Source organism: Peromyscus maniculatus, chromosome 2 (assembly GCF_049852395.1).
Source record: "Peromyscus maniculatus bairdii isolate BWxNUB_F1_BW_parent chromosome 2, HU_Pman_BW_mat_3.1, whole genome shotgun sequence".
Lineage (NCBI taxonomy): Eukaryota > Metazoa > Chordata > Mammalia > Rodentia > Cricetidae > Peromyscus > Peromyscus maniculatus.
This window is the reverse complement of record NC_134853.1, coordinates 133,574,418-133,592,834: the sequence shown is the minus strand read 5'-3', so window position 1 is coordinate 133,592,834 and position 18,417 is coordinate 133,574,418. Positions and strand designations below refer to the sequence as shown.

The window sequence follows — 18,417 nt, the reverse complement described above, 5'->3', positions numbered from 1 at the left end:
AAGTCAAATCAAGCCTCAATTTCTGGTTTGGGAGGAGAGGATTCCATAGAATTAACCCCAAGAAATGTACCTATCCTGGGTGCTTCCCAGACTCTCTCACTAAAAAAGGGATACCTGGTTTTCCATCCCCAGGTCTGTCTTTTTCTGTGACCTAGGTACACACTAGGGTTGTGTGCCTCAAGCAGGGTCACAAATACCAAGGCTGATTTTCCAGTACCAATTAAGATTTAGAAAGAAACAGGAGTTAGGGGGCTATCATTTCTCTCAGGCAAAGTCATCTTCCATCTAGAAAAGTCCCTAGAGTGACCAAGGGACCACTTATAAACTTGAGGTCAAGTCATAACATTTCCCTACCTAATTCTGACGCAAATGTAAAGTATTTATTGTGGGTGGTGGAAACAGTACCTTAATTTACCAACAAGATTTGTAAATCTGAATGCACAAAGACAGTGCACACCAGCTAGCCAGGCAGGCTGCTGGCCGTGCACCTTGCCCATGGCCAACCTATGCCCTGCTACTAGGGCAGCATAGGAGGACCCTGTAACAGTGTTCTGGTCTCCTGGCCTCCAGTTCAGGGTGACTGCCAATGCATTAATCTCTATTTGAAGAGAAGGAGCATTGGGAGAAAATCATGAGATTCCGGGCTTGGGGAGGAAAATTGGGAGAAGCAGTTAACTACTTGACCCCCTCAGGGAAATATTAGACAAGTATGTTCATTCTGTCATTTCCGTTTCTCTCCTCTGGACTCTTACCCCTTTTCAGGAAACAGGGGCATTTGGGACAATAGGTGCTGGGTGGGGCCTGGGGTACAGAGGGAGAGCACGGGGGCGAGGGGGGGTGGCCTTAGGTCAGAAAAAGGGGCAGGGAGAGAGAGGGAAGCCTAGGCAGGGGTCCTATGTGAATGAAACAGCGAAAGGGCTGGTAGGGTGTAGAGAAGGGCAAGAGGTGTTGGGACGCAGAAAGAGACCAAAGGGTAAAGACAAGATAAAAGACAGGAGAGTCAGAAGCGGGCACAGAAAGGAGAAACGTCCAACCAAGACCAAAAGTCTAGAGGAAACTGTCCGCGAGTGAAGAAGGAACCATCTGGGCTGGGCTGGGCTCAGAGTTGGAGCCCCAGAGGACAGATGCTAAGGAAGGGAGCCCGGGCTGTGCCCAGAGGGCGGAGGTGGAGCGAGTGGGCTAAAGAAGGCAGGTCCCAAACCATCGCCCCTTGGGCTAGAGTGCCCAGGCAGGCGGGAGAGTGGCGGGGCTGGCGCTCGCTCACCGATCCGGGCGGCCGGCACTGTCCTCCGTCAGGGGGTTGCGGGCGGGCGCGGGCGGTGGCGAGGAGGGCGGCAAGCAGCGGCCCCGCCAGGGCGGCGTGCATCCTGCCCGGGCCCGCGGGATGCGGGGGACCCTCCTGGGCAGCGCCCCCTCAGCAGGGCGGGAGCCCCCAGCTGGGCACCGAGGCTCTTCTGGAGCACAGGGCTCCAGGCGCGAGATGCTGGGAGCCCGCTGGGGCGTGGCTGGATGTCCCTGTCGGACCTGGGGGTCCCTCTGGGGCGGGGCTCCGTCTGTTGGAAGAGGGGGATCCTCTGGGGCGGGGCCCCTCACCAGGGCGCGCAGCCGGGTTGGCCAAGCCCCGGAATTCTGCGAGCGCGCAGGGGTCCTGGAGCGCGTGGCGGTCCGGGAGCCGCGTCAGGGTCCAGGGGTTCGCGGGGCTCCTAGGGCAGTCCCGAGGTCCCGGGGTAAGCGAGGGATCTCGGGTTATGCTGGGCACCCGGGGCGCGCAAGGGTCCCAGGGGTGCGCGGCGCTCCAGGGGGCGCGCAGTGGGACAAGTGCGGCGGAGGGCGCGGCGGGGCGGGGGTCGGCTCTGAGGTGCCCGGCTGCCCCCGAGCCCGGCTCAGAGGGGCGGCGGGCGGCCGCGCGGCCGCTGCCCGGGCTCCGCCATGCTGCTCCGCGGCCGGGAGGGAGGGAGAGAGGAGGGCGGGAGAGCGGCGCGGAGCCGGGCCGGGCGGGGGGCTGGGGCCGCCGGGCGGGGGAGGGGAGGACCCGGCGCGGGGGGCGGGGGGCCGGGGCCGCGGCGGGCCGGGCCGGGCCGCAGGGAGTCGGAGCGAGCTCGGCGCCCGGGCGCGGCGAGGCGGGGTCTGCCGGGCATGGCAGGCGCTCGCTGGCTCCGCGCTCGCTCTCTCGCTTGTTCCCTCGCACGCGCGCGGAGGGAGGCGAAGCCCGCAGCAGCCACTTCCCAACTTTCCAAACTTCCCAGCGCAACTTTTTCCTCTCCTCCCCTGCCTGCGCCTCCCCCCTCCTCCCTCTCCTTTCCCCTCGCCAGCTCTGCGCTGGGCCGTAGCTCCGGAGCGCCACCGCCAGAGGGCGTCCGGCCTGATGCTCTGCTCAGGGGACCCCAGGCTAAGAGGTGGAAGCCCAATGGTCAGGCAGCTTTGGGGGGACATGGGCCAGCTTCCCCAGCACATCCGCGAGTCTTGGCAAGAGTAATCAGCCAGCAGGACAGGATTTTGGTAGGCACTTCGAGCTATTTCGAAGAATGAGATGGTCAGTGGAGATCCATGGAAGATGCTATTTACTTACAACTTTGTGTCATGCTACTGTGCCTAACACTGGCATGCATGTTCCTAGGCGCTCTGCAAACACTTTCTGCATCAAAATAAAGCATGTTTAAAGAACATAAAATACTTATCACCAGAATTCCTTAGAAACTAGCCAGTCATTTTCTGGTCTAGTTCCCTGGATCCACATAAAATCCCTGTGTATGGCTGTTAAAGGGTAAGAATTCATGTCATGCCCATTTCTTAGGCTATAGGAATTGAAAAAGTCCTTAAAATCAACCCCCTTCTGTTCCTTGGAGACAAAGGAAGCCTTAAAGATGTCAATGGATAAAAACCTTCTATCATCAGTCGGTGGTGGCACAAGCCTTTAATCCCAGCACTCAGGAGATAGAGGCAGGCAGATCTCTGAATTTGAGGCCAGCCTGGTCTGCATAGCGAGTTCCAGGACAGCCAGGGCTACACAGAGAAACCTGTCTTGAAAAAAAAAAAACATAACCAAACCAAAAACACAAACAAACAAAAAACCCTTGTCTCATCACAGCAAATGGGAAAAGTGATTCGTGGCACACACACACACACACACACACACACACACACACACTACTTTTGTTAAACAAGTTATGCTAAGTATGATATCCTGGCATCTGAGGTTACAGGACGAATTCGGTGATATCTGAACTCTACAGCTGATGTACAAGGTCAGAGATGCAAGTAGACAATTAATACAATCATGCCAGAAGACCAAGGGAAGACAGGTAGAGGAAGGGCTCCTAAGACAGCTGGGGTCAGGGCAAAGACCTTGGAGGTGTTCTTGAAGAAGAAGTCAGTCGTAGCTAATAGGAGAAAGTGAAGCAGTTGGAGCAGCCAGACCAGAAGGAAAGGAAGGAAGTGCCAGAGAGTGACGGGTCAACCCCACTAGTCATGTGAAACTTCCATTTATTTTTAGGCTGAAAATAAGTGTATGTTGGCAATTGCTTGCAGTTCAAACTACTAGGTATCTGGAGTAATTTGTTCTGCTCAGCCTCTTTGTCACACACCTATTGGTGACAGATGTTGAGCAGGACAGAGTACCCAGAAAATAGGGCACTAGGGCACAGTGTAGTAGCTCTGTCTCCCACACACAGAGCTATGAGACCTGCAACTGTGACAGAAGTCCTTGAATGATACTGCCCTGACTCAGGTCTCCCAACTCCATGCAGAGTCACCCATCTCCTTGGTGAGAACAAAGTGAGTTGGTTAGAGTGTGGTGGGAGTTTAATTCCACTGAGAAGTAGGCATACGGTCTTCACTGGGGAATTAGAAGATGGCAGATTAGGGAATAAAAAAAGGACCAGATCAAGTTTAAAGTGATGGTATATGTGACTATTAGTGGTTTTTAAAAACTTCCTTCATGTATTTCAAATGGAAGTTTTCTCATATCATATCTTTTTCTTTAAAGTGATAAAGGTTTTGGCAGGTAATTGTCAGAGGTCTAACTTCCTCCTTTGAGGTCTCATGCAGCAGGGCCATGAGCAAGGGCAGAACACAGCATCTTGGAGTCTGGCTTTCTCCAGCCCTCTTCCTGGCCTCACTATTTTCCAGTGAATCAATGTGCGTGATAAGGCCTTGGGCTCATCACCATTTGCATTGGTGTTGTTAATGAGACACAAGAGCAAAAAAGTTTGTCAATTCAAGAGAATTGAAAACATAAAGCAACACAAATTTCTGCACACCAAAGTGTTCTTCACAATAGTCAGAAGGTGGAAACAACCTAGCCAACTGTCCATCAGCTAGTGAATGAAGAGTCAACTATTGCATGTTAAGACATCAGGCTATATAACTTAAGACATACAATTCTTAAAAAATCAGGCATGGGGGCTGGAGAGATGGTGCAAGGCTTAAGAGGACTGGTTGCTCTTCCAGAGGACCTGGGTTCAATTCTCAGCACCCACATGGCAGCTCACAACTGTCTGTAACTCTGGTTCCAGCGGACCTGACACCCTCACACAGACATGCATGCGGGCAAAACACCAGTGCACATAAAAATAAATAAATCTTTAAGAAAATGAGGCATATTCAAGATAGACTATGCCTTGACTTCAGAGAGGACTGAAGTGAGCATGTATACAGAGTCAGAAAGTGAGAGCGGTCACCCAGAACAAAGCAGCATGAGGAGACAGAGGAGGGACCAACACAAGGGGTATTGGCTTTCTTTGGGGATTGATAAAAACATATCAAAATGGTGATGGTTGCCCAACTCTGAGTAAACTAAAAGAAAAAAAAAGCCACTTTAAATAAGTACATGGTATGTGAATTACCATGGAATTCTGGAAGCTGTTATCCAAAACAATAAACACAAACATGGATTTCATTGGGTTTTCAAATTATTTTATTTTTATTTATGTGTGACTATGTGTGTGTTTGCCACATATGTGTAGATACCCAGGAAGGCCGTGAGAAGGTGTTGCATCCCTTGGAGCCCGAGTTTGAGGTGATTAAGAGCCACCTGATCTGGGTACTAGGACTGAACTCAGGTCCTCTGCAAGAGCAGCTTGCGCTGTCATAGCCAAAATTGGGCCCCTTCTCCAGCTCAATCTCAGCATTTTAAAGCATGTTCTCCTTCCTATTTGGTCTTGTGAGATAAGCCCTGGGTGGTGCTAAGCCCTAAATATTAGAGACTGGGGCACTTGGGTAGTTTCATCATCCTCTCTGGACATGACAGTGAACTGAGGTGACCCACCACCAGCATAAACAAGCTGGTAGAGTGATTAACCTTTAGGGGCCCTCTGCACACAACACTAAAGCTCTTCCTTTAAGGTCATTGCCAGTCTAGGACATTTAGGAAGGGTGAGAAACGACTCTGGGCTCAAGAGGGGGCAGTGGCTGCAGACTCTAGACTGCTCTGCCCGGGGCACATCCGGACCACTTTTCTTTTATTGCATCTTAATTAAGTTGTTCAATCAGATTGGTACCAGGAATCTGTAGGTTGTAACAGCAGGGGCAGGAGCAGAAGCCTTGTAGCGTAACTAAACCAACAAAGTTGGCCTCAGGAGCCCTGCTCTGTTGAAGGGTGTCCCTTCTAGGGTGAGAGATGAGGCACTTAGCTGCAGGCTCAAAGGAAGAGCATTGCTCTGGGCTGTGGGCCACTGGCCACCCAGTATTCTTAAATGGGCATGGTCTGACTTCTGGCTCTGACTCCTATAGCCAGCACGCATCCCCTGACCCCAAGCTCTGTGTTCTCTACCCCAGCCTTGCTTGGAAATTAATCCTTAATGAGTGAAGAACAAGATTGCTTCTGGGCCTGGGGAGAAAGGAAGTGAACTGAAGAATGAGGCAGAGACAGGCAACGCTGAGGACAATCTAGAGTGAGAGAAAGCACCTGAAAAAAAATGCAGACACTGAGATGACTGGGCAAAGGGTATTCTGTCACTCAAGCAGAAAAAGAGGCCGGTGGTCACACAAGTGTAGTAAGGGGTCAGAGCTGCTAAGTGGGATAGCAGTCATCGAAGACAACACTGTTGCGGCACAGTCCAGTGGGGGCCTCTTGGGTCCTGAGGAATCAGCCCCAGATTTAGCCCTCAGAGAACTTGCCACCCAGTGGAGAGGACAGAGACATAAACAAATGGAGCTTGGGGGGGGGGAACAAAAAGAAGGGCAAACAGGACCAATCAGGACCGCCTTCCGAGGAAGAACTGGAGCAGGAAGCTGGGTGTGGTGGTGCATCCTGCAATCTCAGCACTTACAAGGTGGAGGAAAAGGATCAGGGATTCAAGGTCATGTTCAACTACACGGTGGATTCAAGAGGCCCTGCTTAAAAACAAACAAACATCGGCCGGGCGTGGTGGCGCACGCCTTTAATCCCAGCACTTGGGAGGCAGAGGCAGGCGGATCTTTGTGAGTTCGAGGCCAGCCTGGGCTACCAAGTGAGCTCCAGGAAAGGCGCAAAGCTACACAGAGAAACCCTGTCTCGAAAAAACCAAAAAAAAAAAAAAACAAACAAACAAATAAATAAATGAGCAGGAACCCGGAATTTACATCTCCTATAATCTCAGCACTTGGAAGCTGACGCAGGAGGATGGAGAGTTCGAGGAAAGCCTAGGCCACATAGAACTGCCTCAAAACAAAACAACAAAATGGAAAACAACCCCCACCCCAAATCACCACCAGCAAAAGACTAAGCTGGAGTTGGGCAGAAAGACCGAAGAAAGAGAAGGCATTAAGGGCCATGGGCATTGCACGTGCAAAGGAGTAGGAGTGTGTAGGGGTTTGGTGTGTGAGGGGGACTGGTAAGGGTGATAGAGGCGAACTTGAACTAGACATGGTCAGAATCCAAGGGCACCGGCAAGTGCTGTGCAGGAACTCAGAACGGGGTTTGCCCTGCCTGTCAGAGCAGACAGTCTTCGCATGATCTGTCGAAAATGTGGCTGCCCCAGAGGGTGTCTGACAGGCCAGGCTCCAGGTGGGAGGTGCACATGGCTGGCTGTGGGGAGCCCTCAGGATAGCGACGGCTCAGCTCTCACGTGCTGCTCCTCCATATGTTCTGTGCTGTAACTGAGCTGCCCTCCTCCAGCTACTTGTGACTTTTGAACAAGAAACACCTGTAGGTGTTGAGTTGAAAGACATGTCAGTGAGTGCTGTTGCAATGAACTTGAGGGTTGAGATCTTTTGGAGAGGCTGATTTCATTCGTTTTTGGATATGCATTCCAGAGTGAGATTTGTTCTGTTGTTATAAAAGCAAACAAACAAAGAGCCTCCAGGCTGTTTTGTATAATGGCCGCGCTGACTTAACTTTTTTAGCAACAAGTGTAAGGCCTGGTCAAAAGGACAAAAATTCAGTTACAAGGTAAGTTCTAGTAATGTGTAGAACACATGGTGTGTGCTTATGAGTCTAAAGGTCATGATTATTGTGCAACATTAATATGTTATTAAATCATCACGCTGGACACATACAGTCTGTCAAGTAAATATTTCAGGATGAGGAAAAAAAGGATTTTAAAATAAAGAAAATATTATATAAAGACCAGGTGACATACATTTCATAAAAATCCCAGCATATTGAAAGCCAGGGGGTCCAGGAAACTTTTCTGGAAGAGACATGTTTTGAACTGGTCTATGAAGGAAAAGCAGGTGCAATGGAAGGAAGAAACATATTTATTTTCATCCTAGGTAAGAAGAATGGTGAAAACAGTGAGTTGGAGGAGGGGCAAGGAAAGAACATTCTGACTGGGGACCAAAAGGTGGCATTAAAAGAGTAGCTCACTGAGCTGGCCAGCCAGCCCCAGGGGTCCTCCTGTCTTGGCCTCCCCAGCACTGGGATGACAGGTGCTTCCCCAGGGTTGGGATTACAGGGGTGTGCTATGGCACCCGGTTTTCATGGGCATGCTGGGGATCTAAACTTAGGTCCTAGTGCTTGTATAGTAATGTTCTTCACCAACTGTGCCGTTTCCCCTGCTGGGTTTGCCCTCATTTTAAAGATGAGGACATGTCTCAGAGGGGAACAATGACACTCAAACCACACAGCTGATTGTTAGAAAGTCATCTGTCTAAATCTCCCTGCTAAACCCTTCACTCCCTCCAAGCCACAAATGGGGAAAGTGCACAGGTAGCAAGCAGCCGAGGGGGTGGCTTGTGAACACACTTGTGCACACACAATCACATGTGGCAGCTCTGGGCTCTGTCTGTCTTCCCATCGAATTAGGATAGAGAGTAACTCTCATTTAGGACTTTGCCTGTCACTCTAGCCCAAGCTGTGCCAGGCTCCATTCCTCTCTTTAGGACCCTACTGAAGTATGGAAAGGGAAAAAGGAAATGTGATGCTTGAAACAAAATACCCCATCGAGCTGACCACTAAATGGCACTTAGACCCCAAGTATACACACAGCTGCTTTCTGTAATGAAGGCTGCGGACCATGTTCCTGGATATAAAATAACAAACCACATATAAAGTTTTACATTGCTGTGTAATTAGCACGGATCTGCAAATGTGCTAGGCTGCAAATGTGCTAGGGTGAGGGCAGAGGGGCTTGGGCCACAAGCAGAGAGGGTGTGGGAAAGAACATGCCCCAGGGTGAGAAGGGTGGATTTTGAGTCCTGACCCCACCGTCATCTCCTTTGGCCTTGGACAAGTTCTTCAGACCCTGTAGACTTCCAGTTTGGTATCTGTATGAGCAGGCAATGGTATCTGCTTTCTCAAGAGTGGTTTTAACCTTCTCTCAGCCTGAGGACATTTGACAATTTGTAAAGACATATTTGTGTGTCCTAACTGGGGAGGTATTACTGGCTGGCATCTTGTGGCTGGGGCCAGGATGTTGCTATGTATCTTACAACACAGGAAGCAATCTCATTTAGAAGTATGGCCCCACAAATGTCAATCCTGCTAATACTGAAAATTCCTGACTCATAGGATAGCTATGAGATACTAGATCCATTCATAATTTGATTGGGCATTTGATGTGTGCTAAGTACTTCCAATCACTTTTTTTAATGTAGTAATTCTTGCCTGTTCATAATAAGTCTATGAGGGAACTGCTACCATTACCCTCACCCTATACTACCATTATCCTTATGCTGTAGATAAGGAAATTGAAGTCCTGGGAGTAAACTCACCCAAACTCACAAACCTGGTAGAGCAAAGAGGCATTTGCAAAAGGCCTGTAGCTCCAGATCTACTGCATGTGAACCTGAACACAATTTGAACTGATGTTTTACTTGCCTGTCGAAGTCAATGCCTGGGACAGGATAGTGATAATGATCTCTATGAGTTGAACACTCAACTGTTCATGAAGGCCACATAGAAGCATCTAATGTTTGGCAGACAAGACATAGAGAGTGCTTGCTCACATTCAGTTTTCTTTCAGAAGAAAAATAATAAACAGGTGACTAAATAAAAATGGAGGCAGTGTGAGTCATAGACACTATGTTATGAATGAAGAGAAGGGTTCTGCCAGAAGATGTGAGAGAAGGTACCATTGGCTGAGGAAACAGCCTTGGCAAAGGCCCTGTAGTAGGGAGGCACCATGGTGTGTTGAGGAAACAGAAAGTCCAAGAGAAATAAGATCTGGGTTACAAAGGAAACGATTCTTAGAAATGTAGCAGAGAGTAGGGTCCACCTGAAGAGTGACCTGGTTGAGGTAAGAAACTTGAATTCTGTCCTCTCTTAGGAGTTATGGAGGTTTTACAGAAGATTGACCTGATTTGCATCTTGGAAGTTCATTCAGACCTCAGTGTGAAGGATGGTGAGGCAGCAGGAGAGGGATCCAGGATCCTGGGTAGGATCCAGGCTGGGGTCAGGTGGGGAAAGTAGGGTCTTACCCCCATGGCTTCAGTGGGACTGAAGGAAAGGGAATAGGTCTGTCAGGTTCCCACAGTGTTAGAGCCAGCAAACTAGCATTTTGTGATGGATATGATCGGTGAGGGGAGCAAGGCTAAGACCGAGGGTTTTGTTTTGAGCAACTTCTTCATTTGAGACAGGTTGAGGAAGAAACAGAACTTTGTGAGGGTGGAGAGAAAGCAGCAGGGGTCCAGTCTGAGGTCATGTTAATCATGAGCTGCCCACCAAGCAGAGGACAGGAAGCAACTTAAAAACATCCTGCAGCTCAGGAGAGTGAGCAGGGCTGTGGACACGTTTAAGATTCATTGCACAGAGATGAAATATAACACTAAGGCCCATTAATGATGATGGTGGTGATAGATAGGTGATAGATGATAGATAGATAGATAGATAGATAGATAGATAGATAGATAGATAGATGATAGATAGATAGATAGATAGATAGATAGATAGATAGATAGATAGATAGATAGACAGACAGGAGGACAGGTAGGTAGAACTGGAGTCAGCCCAGGGAGAGCATTCATTTCAACTTTGAGAAACAGCCCTTGAAAGAGATAGAGGATCTGACACCCTCTTCTGGCCTCCCCGGGCACTGCATGCACCTTGTGCACAGACAGGCAAAACATCCATACACATAAAATATAAAATTAGAGAGAGAAGGGGTGGGTGGGGAGAGAAAGAAAGAAAAAGTGTCAGCATTCAATAAAGTACAAAGGTTATTATTAGATTTGACCCTAGAAGTTGACAGGAGATGTTTTTAGTGGGCTTTTGGAGATGAAAACTCAAGTGAATAAAGGAAGAGGCAAAGAAGTAGAAGCAGCCTCTGTGAGAAATCTCTCTAGATTTGTATCAAAGTGTCAAGCTGGAGTGGTTGAAAACCATGGACCAACAGATGGACTCCATCTGCAGCATGTTTTAGGCTGATGAAGGATATAGCACAGGAGCAACTTCTACAACTGCTGATCTTGGGAATGGCATCACCGGACAGACTGAAGACCTGTCCTAGAGAAAGATGGCGGTAAACTCCAGTAACAACACGTGGCTGAGCCTTGTTGGGAAGGAAGGCAGCAAACCTAGGCATCGTGCGGTAGTTAGGTGGGTGGGATAGAGCGCTCTGCAGTAACTACCTTTCTTCCTCACCGAGGGGAATCAGAGCCCTCACCTACACCACTGCTGAACACCAGGCCTGACACTGACACAGACTGAGTCCAGACCCATAGGGTGAATGCCCAATTCTGCCCAGCCAGCTCCCTTCTTCCTAAGGAACACCCTGGGGGAACAACAGAGGGCCCATCCGTGAGAAAAGACATCAAAGCAACATAAGGTTTAGAAGTACCCGGAAATGGACACTGCCTTCCGGACCCTGCTGGGGAAGGGAGTCTCTAGGACCTGTCAGAGTGGGTGTAGAAGAAACACATTTGTGGAAGAGAATCATAACAGGAGAGAGCCAAATGCACGTGGCTCTCAAGAAAGTTGTGGGTGTTTTTTTGGTGTGTTTGTTTGTTTTTGTTTGTTTTTAGAAGAAAAGTCCTCAGCAGGGGAGGAGTGGGAACTCACTGAAGCTGGCAATCAGGGCAGGCAAGTGGAACCGAGAGAAACCTAAGTGGACTAGGTGTGGTTTGGGTGTTTCATCTCAGCAGGTGAGCTTAGGGCTCTTCAGTTTTGGCCCCTCACAAGGCTAGTGTGATCTGCACAAATACATTTGTGCATATATATGGTGATCAAGGTTTATAGCTATTTAAGAAAATCCCTGTTAACTAGCAAGGGCATCCCAACCTGCTAGCTGGACCTCTCTGCACTTGACTCCCTGATCTGTGAAGTCAGCAGAGTAGTAATGTGTGGCTCACAGGCTTGTTATGGGGTGGAGTAGGATGGTGACTGGGTTGCACTTTGTGTACTGTAAAGAGCTGTGGTATGGCTTTTAGGATGATTATTAATAATATGAAGAAAAAAGAGGAGGAGGGAGAGGAAAAAGAAAGAGGAGGAGGTAGCCTCAAAGTATCTTCTGTCTTAGGAGAAATACTTTAATATTTAAAAAGTCAGGAGGAGCATGTGTGGACACCTTATGATTGGGAGCCTCTGTCTACATCAAGGTAGAACTCAGGCCTGCTGATTGAATTGGGCAAGACGTGCCTTGCCCAGGGGTGCTCTGCTGATTGGCTGAGCAGGTGGCAAAGTCCAGCAAGGGTTGTCCTTACCATGCTGCACATGTGGCAGGCCCAGTGTCTTCAACTCCCATGGTGCCCACTGGCATGCTGCCTAGCTGTTGACATTTGCTTGGCCTTTACTTTACCAAATCCAGTGCCGGAGGGTCTGATGAGTCTGTATTTGTCCTTTGTCCTTTCCGTGGCACCTTTTAGTCTCTATGTGCAGCCTGGCCTACCTGCTGTGGAAAGCCCCATTTCCCCATCAGGCTCATCCCGTCCAACCAAATACACACCTTTATTTTTCTCAGTTCAGACTTTGGACTCGATTCTCAGCTCCCTGTGTTTGGAAGCACCTTTTCATAAATCTTCTCATGTAGTTGTCTCGACACTGCTGAGGACATTTAGCGGTGGGAAGCCCATTGCCTCTCGAGGCAGCCTGCTCCTCTTGTAGATGCTCTTAACACTGCTAAGCCACATATGTCACCATCACCCACCTGTAGCTTATGCCAAGTCCCCGATTACCACCCTTGTAGCTACATGGAGCAGGCTCCATTTTCTTCATGCCATCCATGCATAGATTTGGGTGCAGGAACCACGTATCCCTGGGCCTTTTTGCCCACTCTCCCATTCTTTACAAAAGAGAGTTTGTTCCTTTTCACCCTTTTGATGACTGTGTTTGAAATTCCTTATGCCTAGCAATGGTACAGTTTACCGACTATATCTACCCACTGATTTACCAATTCACTTGGCATCACTGTCTGGAAATTGGAGATGATAATTGTTGAATGATTTGTCTGGAGTCTTCGGCGACTAAGTTTTCCTCTGACTAGATCCTTTGTGTTTCCCATACCACAGTCACCTCTGCACAGAGCACTGACTTAGCATCTAGGTAGCATCTATGGTGACAGAAGCTTGCTGATTTATCATTTATCAGAAAGATTTTGTGTGAAGGAGAGTGAATGTGGAGTGTGTGCGAGTGTGTAAGTGTGTGTGTTTATGTATGTGAATGTGTGTGAGAGAGAGTGTCTGTGCATTTGTGTGTATGTGGATATGTGTGTGTGAGTGTATATATGAAGGTGTGTGTGTGTGAGTATGTGAGAGTGTGTGAGTGTATATGTGAGTGTGTGTAAATGTATGAGTATTTGTGTATGTGTGTGTGTGTGTATGTGTGTATATGTGAATGTGTGTGAGTGTATGTGTGAGGGGGTGTGTGTTTGTGTATGTGTCTTTGGTTTTGTTTTCTGCCTTTAGGTCTTTTCTTTATCTGTCTACCATTTTCAGCATTTCTATCTCTCCTCTGCTCCTTCCAGTGCAATCTGTTTAATGTCCACCATATCCTCAGAGTAGACCCTTTCCCCCAAGACTTTCTCAACACAACACAGCTGGATGACCATCGTTTCTAGCTACAACACACAGCATTAGCCCAGGGCCAACGACATGAGTCTTTAAGAGGATGATTCAAAGAAGGGACGGGGAAAGAGCCTGGCTAGACAAGCTTCATGATGGTAGAGGCCATTTCAGGCTTCTCCATTTTGTATGATTCATACTTCACATTTATAATTATGGTGAGTGCTCACTGATATGACTAATTGATAATATATTGGGGTACTTGTTATATTTCAGACATTTAACAGTATATGAGAGTCCTAATTGTTTACCACCTCATAAAACCTTGACCTTGCCAGCATTTGTAATTATAGCCATCAGGTGAAGTGTGAAATAATGTGTCATTGTGCTTTTAATTTACATTTCTTTAATGACTAATAGTGCTAAGTATCTTTCCATGTGCTTGCTTGTTAGTCTTGTATCTTTTTAATGTAGCCTTTATTAAAGTCTTTTGCTCATTTACATTGTGCTGTTTGACATTTTACTGTTGAGCTGTGATTATTCATTTCTATTCTAAGTCCTTTGTCAAATGCAGTTTCATAAACATCCCAGTATTTGGCTTATATTTTCACTTTCTTAATCGGGTCTTTAAAAGAGCAAATGTTTTAGTGCTGAGCAAATCCAATTTATCAATTTTTAAAATATAATTTGTGCTTTTTATGTCTTACTTGAGAAATCTTGATCTAGCTCATGGTCACTAACATTCTACTTATACTACTTTTTCTTCCTCTTCCTCCTCTTCTTCTCTTCCTCCTCCTCTTCCTTCCTGTCCTTTCTTCTTCCTCCTCTTCTCTTCCCAACTCCTCCTCCTTCTTTCTAGAAGATTTGCAGCTTTACATTTTATGCTTAAGGCAAATGTTAACTACTCCAAAGTGTCTGAGATATGAACTGTAAAAGAAGATTCACTTTTAGTTCATGGATTCTGATGTCTCAGTCCATGGTCACTTGCTCCCATCACTATGGGTGTGGGGCAACGTAGCTGCCAGATGAAATGATTGTCTAACTTGTTCTAGTATAATAACAACTCAGGAGTCAGAAATTGAGATAAAGACCTGAAGAATCCAAGGAAAGCAGAGCAATTGGCTGACCCTCTCTCCACATTCTCTGGAACCTCCAGCACCAGAAATCATGCCCCCCCCAACTCCCCCTGAGTCTCGTCCTGTCCTCTGTAGCCACCCTACAAAGTCCTCCAAGAACTTTATGGCTAATCCCGGTCAACCAGTGGCTGACTCTGTCCTAGATTCAAGGTTGCTTTTATTGGCACAGAGGAATGGCTGTAGAGACAATCTGCTGCAACATTTCCTCCTTTTTGTCTAAATAAAAGGAAAGGTTTTAACTCTAACAATGCAAAACTATATACAGTAAGAACAATTACCCAGTAAGAAATACATTTACAATGTCCAGTCTATAATATTTGACAAATTTAGAGCAAACATCCCATTTTCTATCCTCTCTTAATGAGCCCAAAGTTTTGTACCTAATTTACTTTCTGTTATGACTAAGGGAAAGTGTAACTGTACTAATTAGTCTTCTACTCCATCAGAGACCTGAGAAGGATATATTATTGCCTGATTAAACAGGAAATGCAGAGCAAGCAACTTCCAAAACTATGAAGTGACAGAGACATCTGGCTTCCTAGACAGTCACCCTAAGGTTCCTTTGTGATATTGGGACATCTATCTTTATGCTACAGGTCTAGAGTATCTGACTAAGTTTTCCGTGAAGCAGAGATTTTTGAAGGACTGTCCTACCCTGTTTTGGCAAAGTTTGGCAGTAATTTACTCTTGTGTCCTGCTTGTTCAGTTTGGACAGCATACTGTCAGCAGTCAAGGCAAGGGCAGTTTCTTGCCCAAATGGCTAGCTTTTGCCACAAAGAAAGCAAACTCCATATGGAGGTTCTTTGATACCTATAATCCTTTTTTAAAAATGGTGAAAAACTATATTTAGAATTAACCAGCCAGACTCAGAAAAATATGGACTGCTTCATGAAATTGCATTTCATCCTTGCACAGGGGCCCTGCTAATCTTCTCTGTATCATTCCAATTTTAGTACATGTGCTGACAAAGTGAGCACACCCTATAATCCTTTTAAGAAGTAGGTTGGTGCTGCCAGGAGAAGACGTTCCACTGTCATGAAGAGCCCTATGTTATTCAAATATCTCTTGGAAGTGTTTGAAGACCACCTATCTACTTAAAATATGTCTCTGATTGACCTAGAAAATATACCTAACATGACTATAAGTTTGATTGTTAAAAATGACTAATTACTAACCTGAATTTCTCTATATCCTAAATAGCTTTCAAGGACTAGAACTTTACATTATTTTTTTAAATGAGCTGTATAAGTACGATACCTTAAAAAAGAAATAGAAACATATATCACAGTATAAGAAAAATATCCTTAAACTTGTTTCAGTATACAAAAATATCTTACATAGGAGTAGAAATATGTATACAGTATAACAAAAATAACTTTAAATTTGTACCAATGTACAGAAAACCATACCAATGTAAAATATTTGAGACTAGTAGTTGTTTTTTTTCTTGTTTGAAAGTTTGAAATCAACCCTTTTATCCTATCATTTCTGTGTCCCCCCTTTTTTTCTAGAATGAGATCCCTGAATCTAATTTCCTTTACTTAGTATCCTCCCTGAACATGACCAATAACAACTTGTGACCCTCCCACAAGCAATGATAAACATCCATCAAATGACCAAAACCCACCAACCCTGTCTTTTGGGAATGTGGGGTCATGTTCTTAAAATTACTTTCTGTTGTCTAGGGGTAATGGCATCTTTAGGGGACCCTGAGAAAATTAAGAAAATGGTCAAGTCCTGGAGGAGCTAGCTGTTGTCCAGTCTCAGTGTGATGGAAAGGCTTATCTGAAGTCCTGGCTGGAATAGTCAATGAGGCTAGATCATCTTAACTAACTGTCTTGAAATTTTCCTGAGCAGTTTGTAGTACAGAGCTGATCTTTGGATGGTGTTTGTCAATTTAGTGGTAGTATTATCACAATCCAGGGTATTCATTGTTGTGGGACCCCAACATCCTTTTGGAAACTTCAAAGGTCACTGTTAGGAATGATCATGGTTCATTGCAGGAAACTTAAACAATATAAATGTCATATCCAGCAGATATTGGGTTAAAGGACCACAATTTATTAAGTGCATTCAGGGTACACAAACTTAGTTACTAGTTACCTGCTCCCGACTCAAGACATAAATCATATACAGGAAGCTAGATGAAGCCTATTTCTAGAATCAGTAGTATTCTATATGATCATTAATATCATGACAGATGGTTTAAATATATATATGTTAGTCTTATAAATTTTGACATAATATTTATACATAAGAAAGTTTCAAAGAGTCAAAATAAAACAAAAGGATTATGACATTAGTGGCAATAGAATAGTCCCTAATTTTGTTTTTTCTTTTATCTCATACCAGGAGGCTCTTCTGACATGAGACAGAGAATTTAAATTTTCCTTTAATGAAAGTGCCTGGTCTTAGAGAAGGAGAGAGCCATGCTCCAAGTCTAAAACCAGCTTTAGTTTTTAATTTGATTGGGACTACAAAAAGACTATTTTCATGTTTGTCTGTAGAAAATAGTATGGAGAAACATTTGGGAAGATTTATGAGATTTTTGTGCTATTGGAAGTATGTTATACCATTAGGCCAAATTATTCTTTTTCTTAGGGAATTTTCTCTGGATGATTCATCTTTCTTCCTCACATGTCTCATTTGTCCAGTGGTGTTTAGATGAATTCTTTTAGATGATTGCTTTCCTTAGATGAATGCTTTTATTTTTCCTAGAAAGACAAAAACAAAACTCTGCCCCAGCCTTAACTTTGGGGAGTTTCTCTTTCTGTTAGGTTGAAGTGTCATGCTGTTGAAGAACCATCACCTCTCCCAATCAACCAATCAAGAGGTCTCTCATGTATGAATCTAATATTTATCCAATTTGATGGTATCCATAGATTTTCTTCTCTAATAGAAACAAAAGCAAAACCTCTTCCCCAACATAACACATATCCTGGTTTCCATTCTGAGGTCACACATTCTTAAAGTATACAGGCTGATTTAGTTCATTGGGGTTTTTTGTTGTTGTTGTTTTTCTATTATCCAATGTCTTTCCACAGATGTTGTTCCTTTTTCATTAACATTTAAAAAATTTAAAGTTAATAAAGCATTGTTCAATCTATATCTGGGGGTCTTTATTAGCCCTTTCTGTTTATTAAGCATATCTTTTAAAGTGTAATTAGATCTTTCTGTAACTACTTGTCCAATAGGATTGCATGGTATACCTGTAATGTGTTTTACATTGTAATATGCAAAATCTATTTCATTTTATTAAAGACATATGGTGGAACATTGTCAGTCTTAATTTGTAAAGATATTCCTATAATGACCATAACTTGTAATAATTGTATAATTATAGAATCAGCTTTTTCAGAACTCAAAGCAGTTGCCCATTGAAATCCTGAACATATATCTATAGTTTGGTACACATATTTTAATTTTCCAAACACCAAAAATAAATCCATTTGCCAAATTTCACTTCTTTGAGTACTCTTAGAATTTCTTCTTGCAGGTAGTGGAGTTTGGTTATATAAAGAACAAGTAGGGCATTTCCTTACAATTTCCTTCACTTGTTGCTAAGTGATGAAAAAGTCTTTCTTCAAATAGTTGGTATTAACATGTGGTTAATTTAATGAAATTAAATGTGTTTTTTAATGAAATTCTGAGGCTTCTAGCACATTTCCTACCAATAGTTGACCAATTTCATTATTACCTTGTGCTAGAGGGCCTGGTAAACCATGGTATGTATTACAAGGGATAATTTCTATTTCTAATTATTTCTTATAATTGAATGAATAACAAAGTTAATTCTGAATCATGTTTAATAAGTTCAGTGGTTTCAATATGTAAAACAACTCTTTCTGTATATTGAGAGTCAGTAACTATATTAAGAGGTTCAGGAAAATCTAATAATACCATGAAAATAGCATATAATCTTGATTTT

At 45.1% G+C, this 18,417-nt stretch overlaps 2 protein-coding genes and 1 non-coding gene across 3 annotated transcripts in view; 1 reads left to right on the top strand and 2 right to left on the bottom strand.

The window, feature by feature from the left end:
* Trabd2b (TraB domain containing 2B) overlaps positions 1 to 1,515 on the bottom strand; it is a 202,692-nt gene extending 201,177 nt beyond the window's left edge. The window contains exon 1 of the mRNA XM_006986617.4: positions 1,265 to 1,515. Within this exon, the coding sequence (XP_006986679.1) occupies positions 1,265 to 1,366 (102 nt within the window). The 5' untranslated portion in view covers positions 1,367 to 1,515. The remainder of the gene's footprint in view (positions 1 to 1,264) is intronic.
* Positions 1,516 to 1,592: 77 nt separating this feature from the next.
* The window catches only part of LOC102912596 (selection and upkeep of intraepithelial T-cells protein 10-like), a 212,581-nt gene continuing 195,756 nt past the window's right edge, over positions 1,593 to 18,417 (top strand). The window contains exon 1 of the mRNA XM_076564793.1: positions 1,593 to 1,727. The gene's annotated coding sequence lies outside the window, so the exon portion shown is untranslated. The remainder of the gene's footprint in view (positions 1,728 to 18,417) is intronic.
* Positions 15,360 to 15,466, bottom strand: LOC121827677 (U6 spliceosomal RNA). Its single transcript, XR_006069996.2, has one exon. It is a non-coding gene; the product is annotated as a U6 spliceosomal RNA (small nuclear RNA).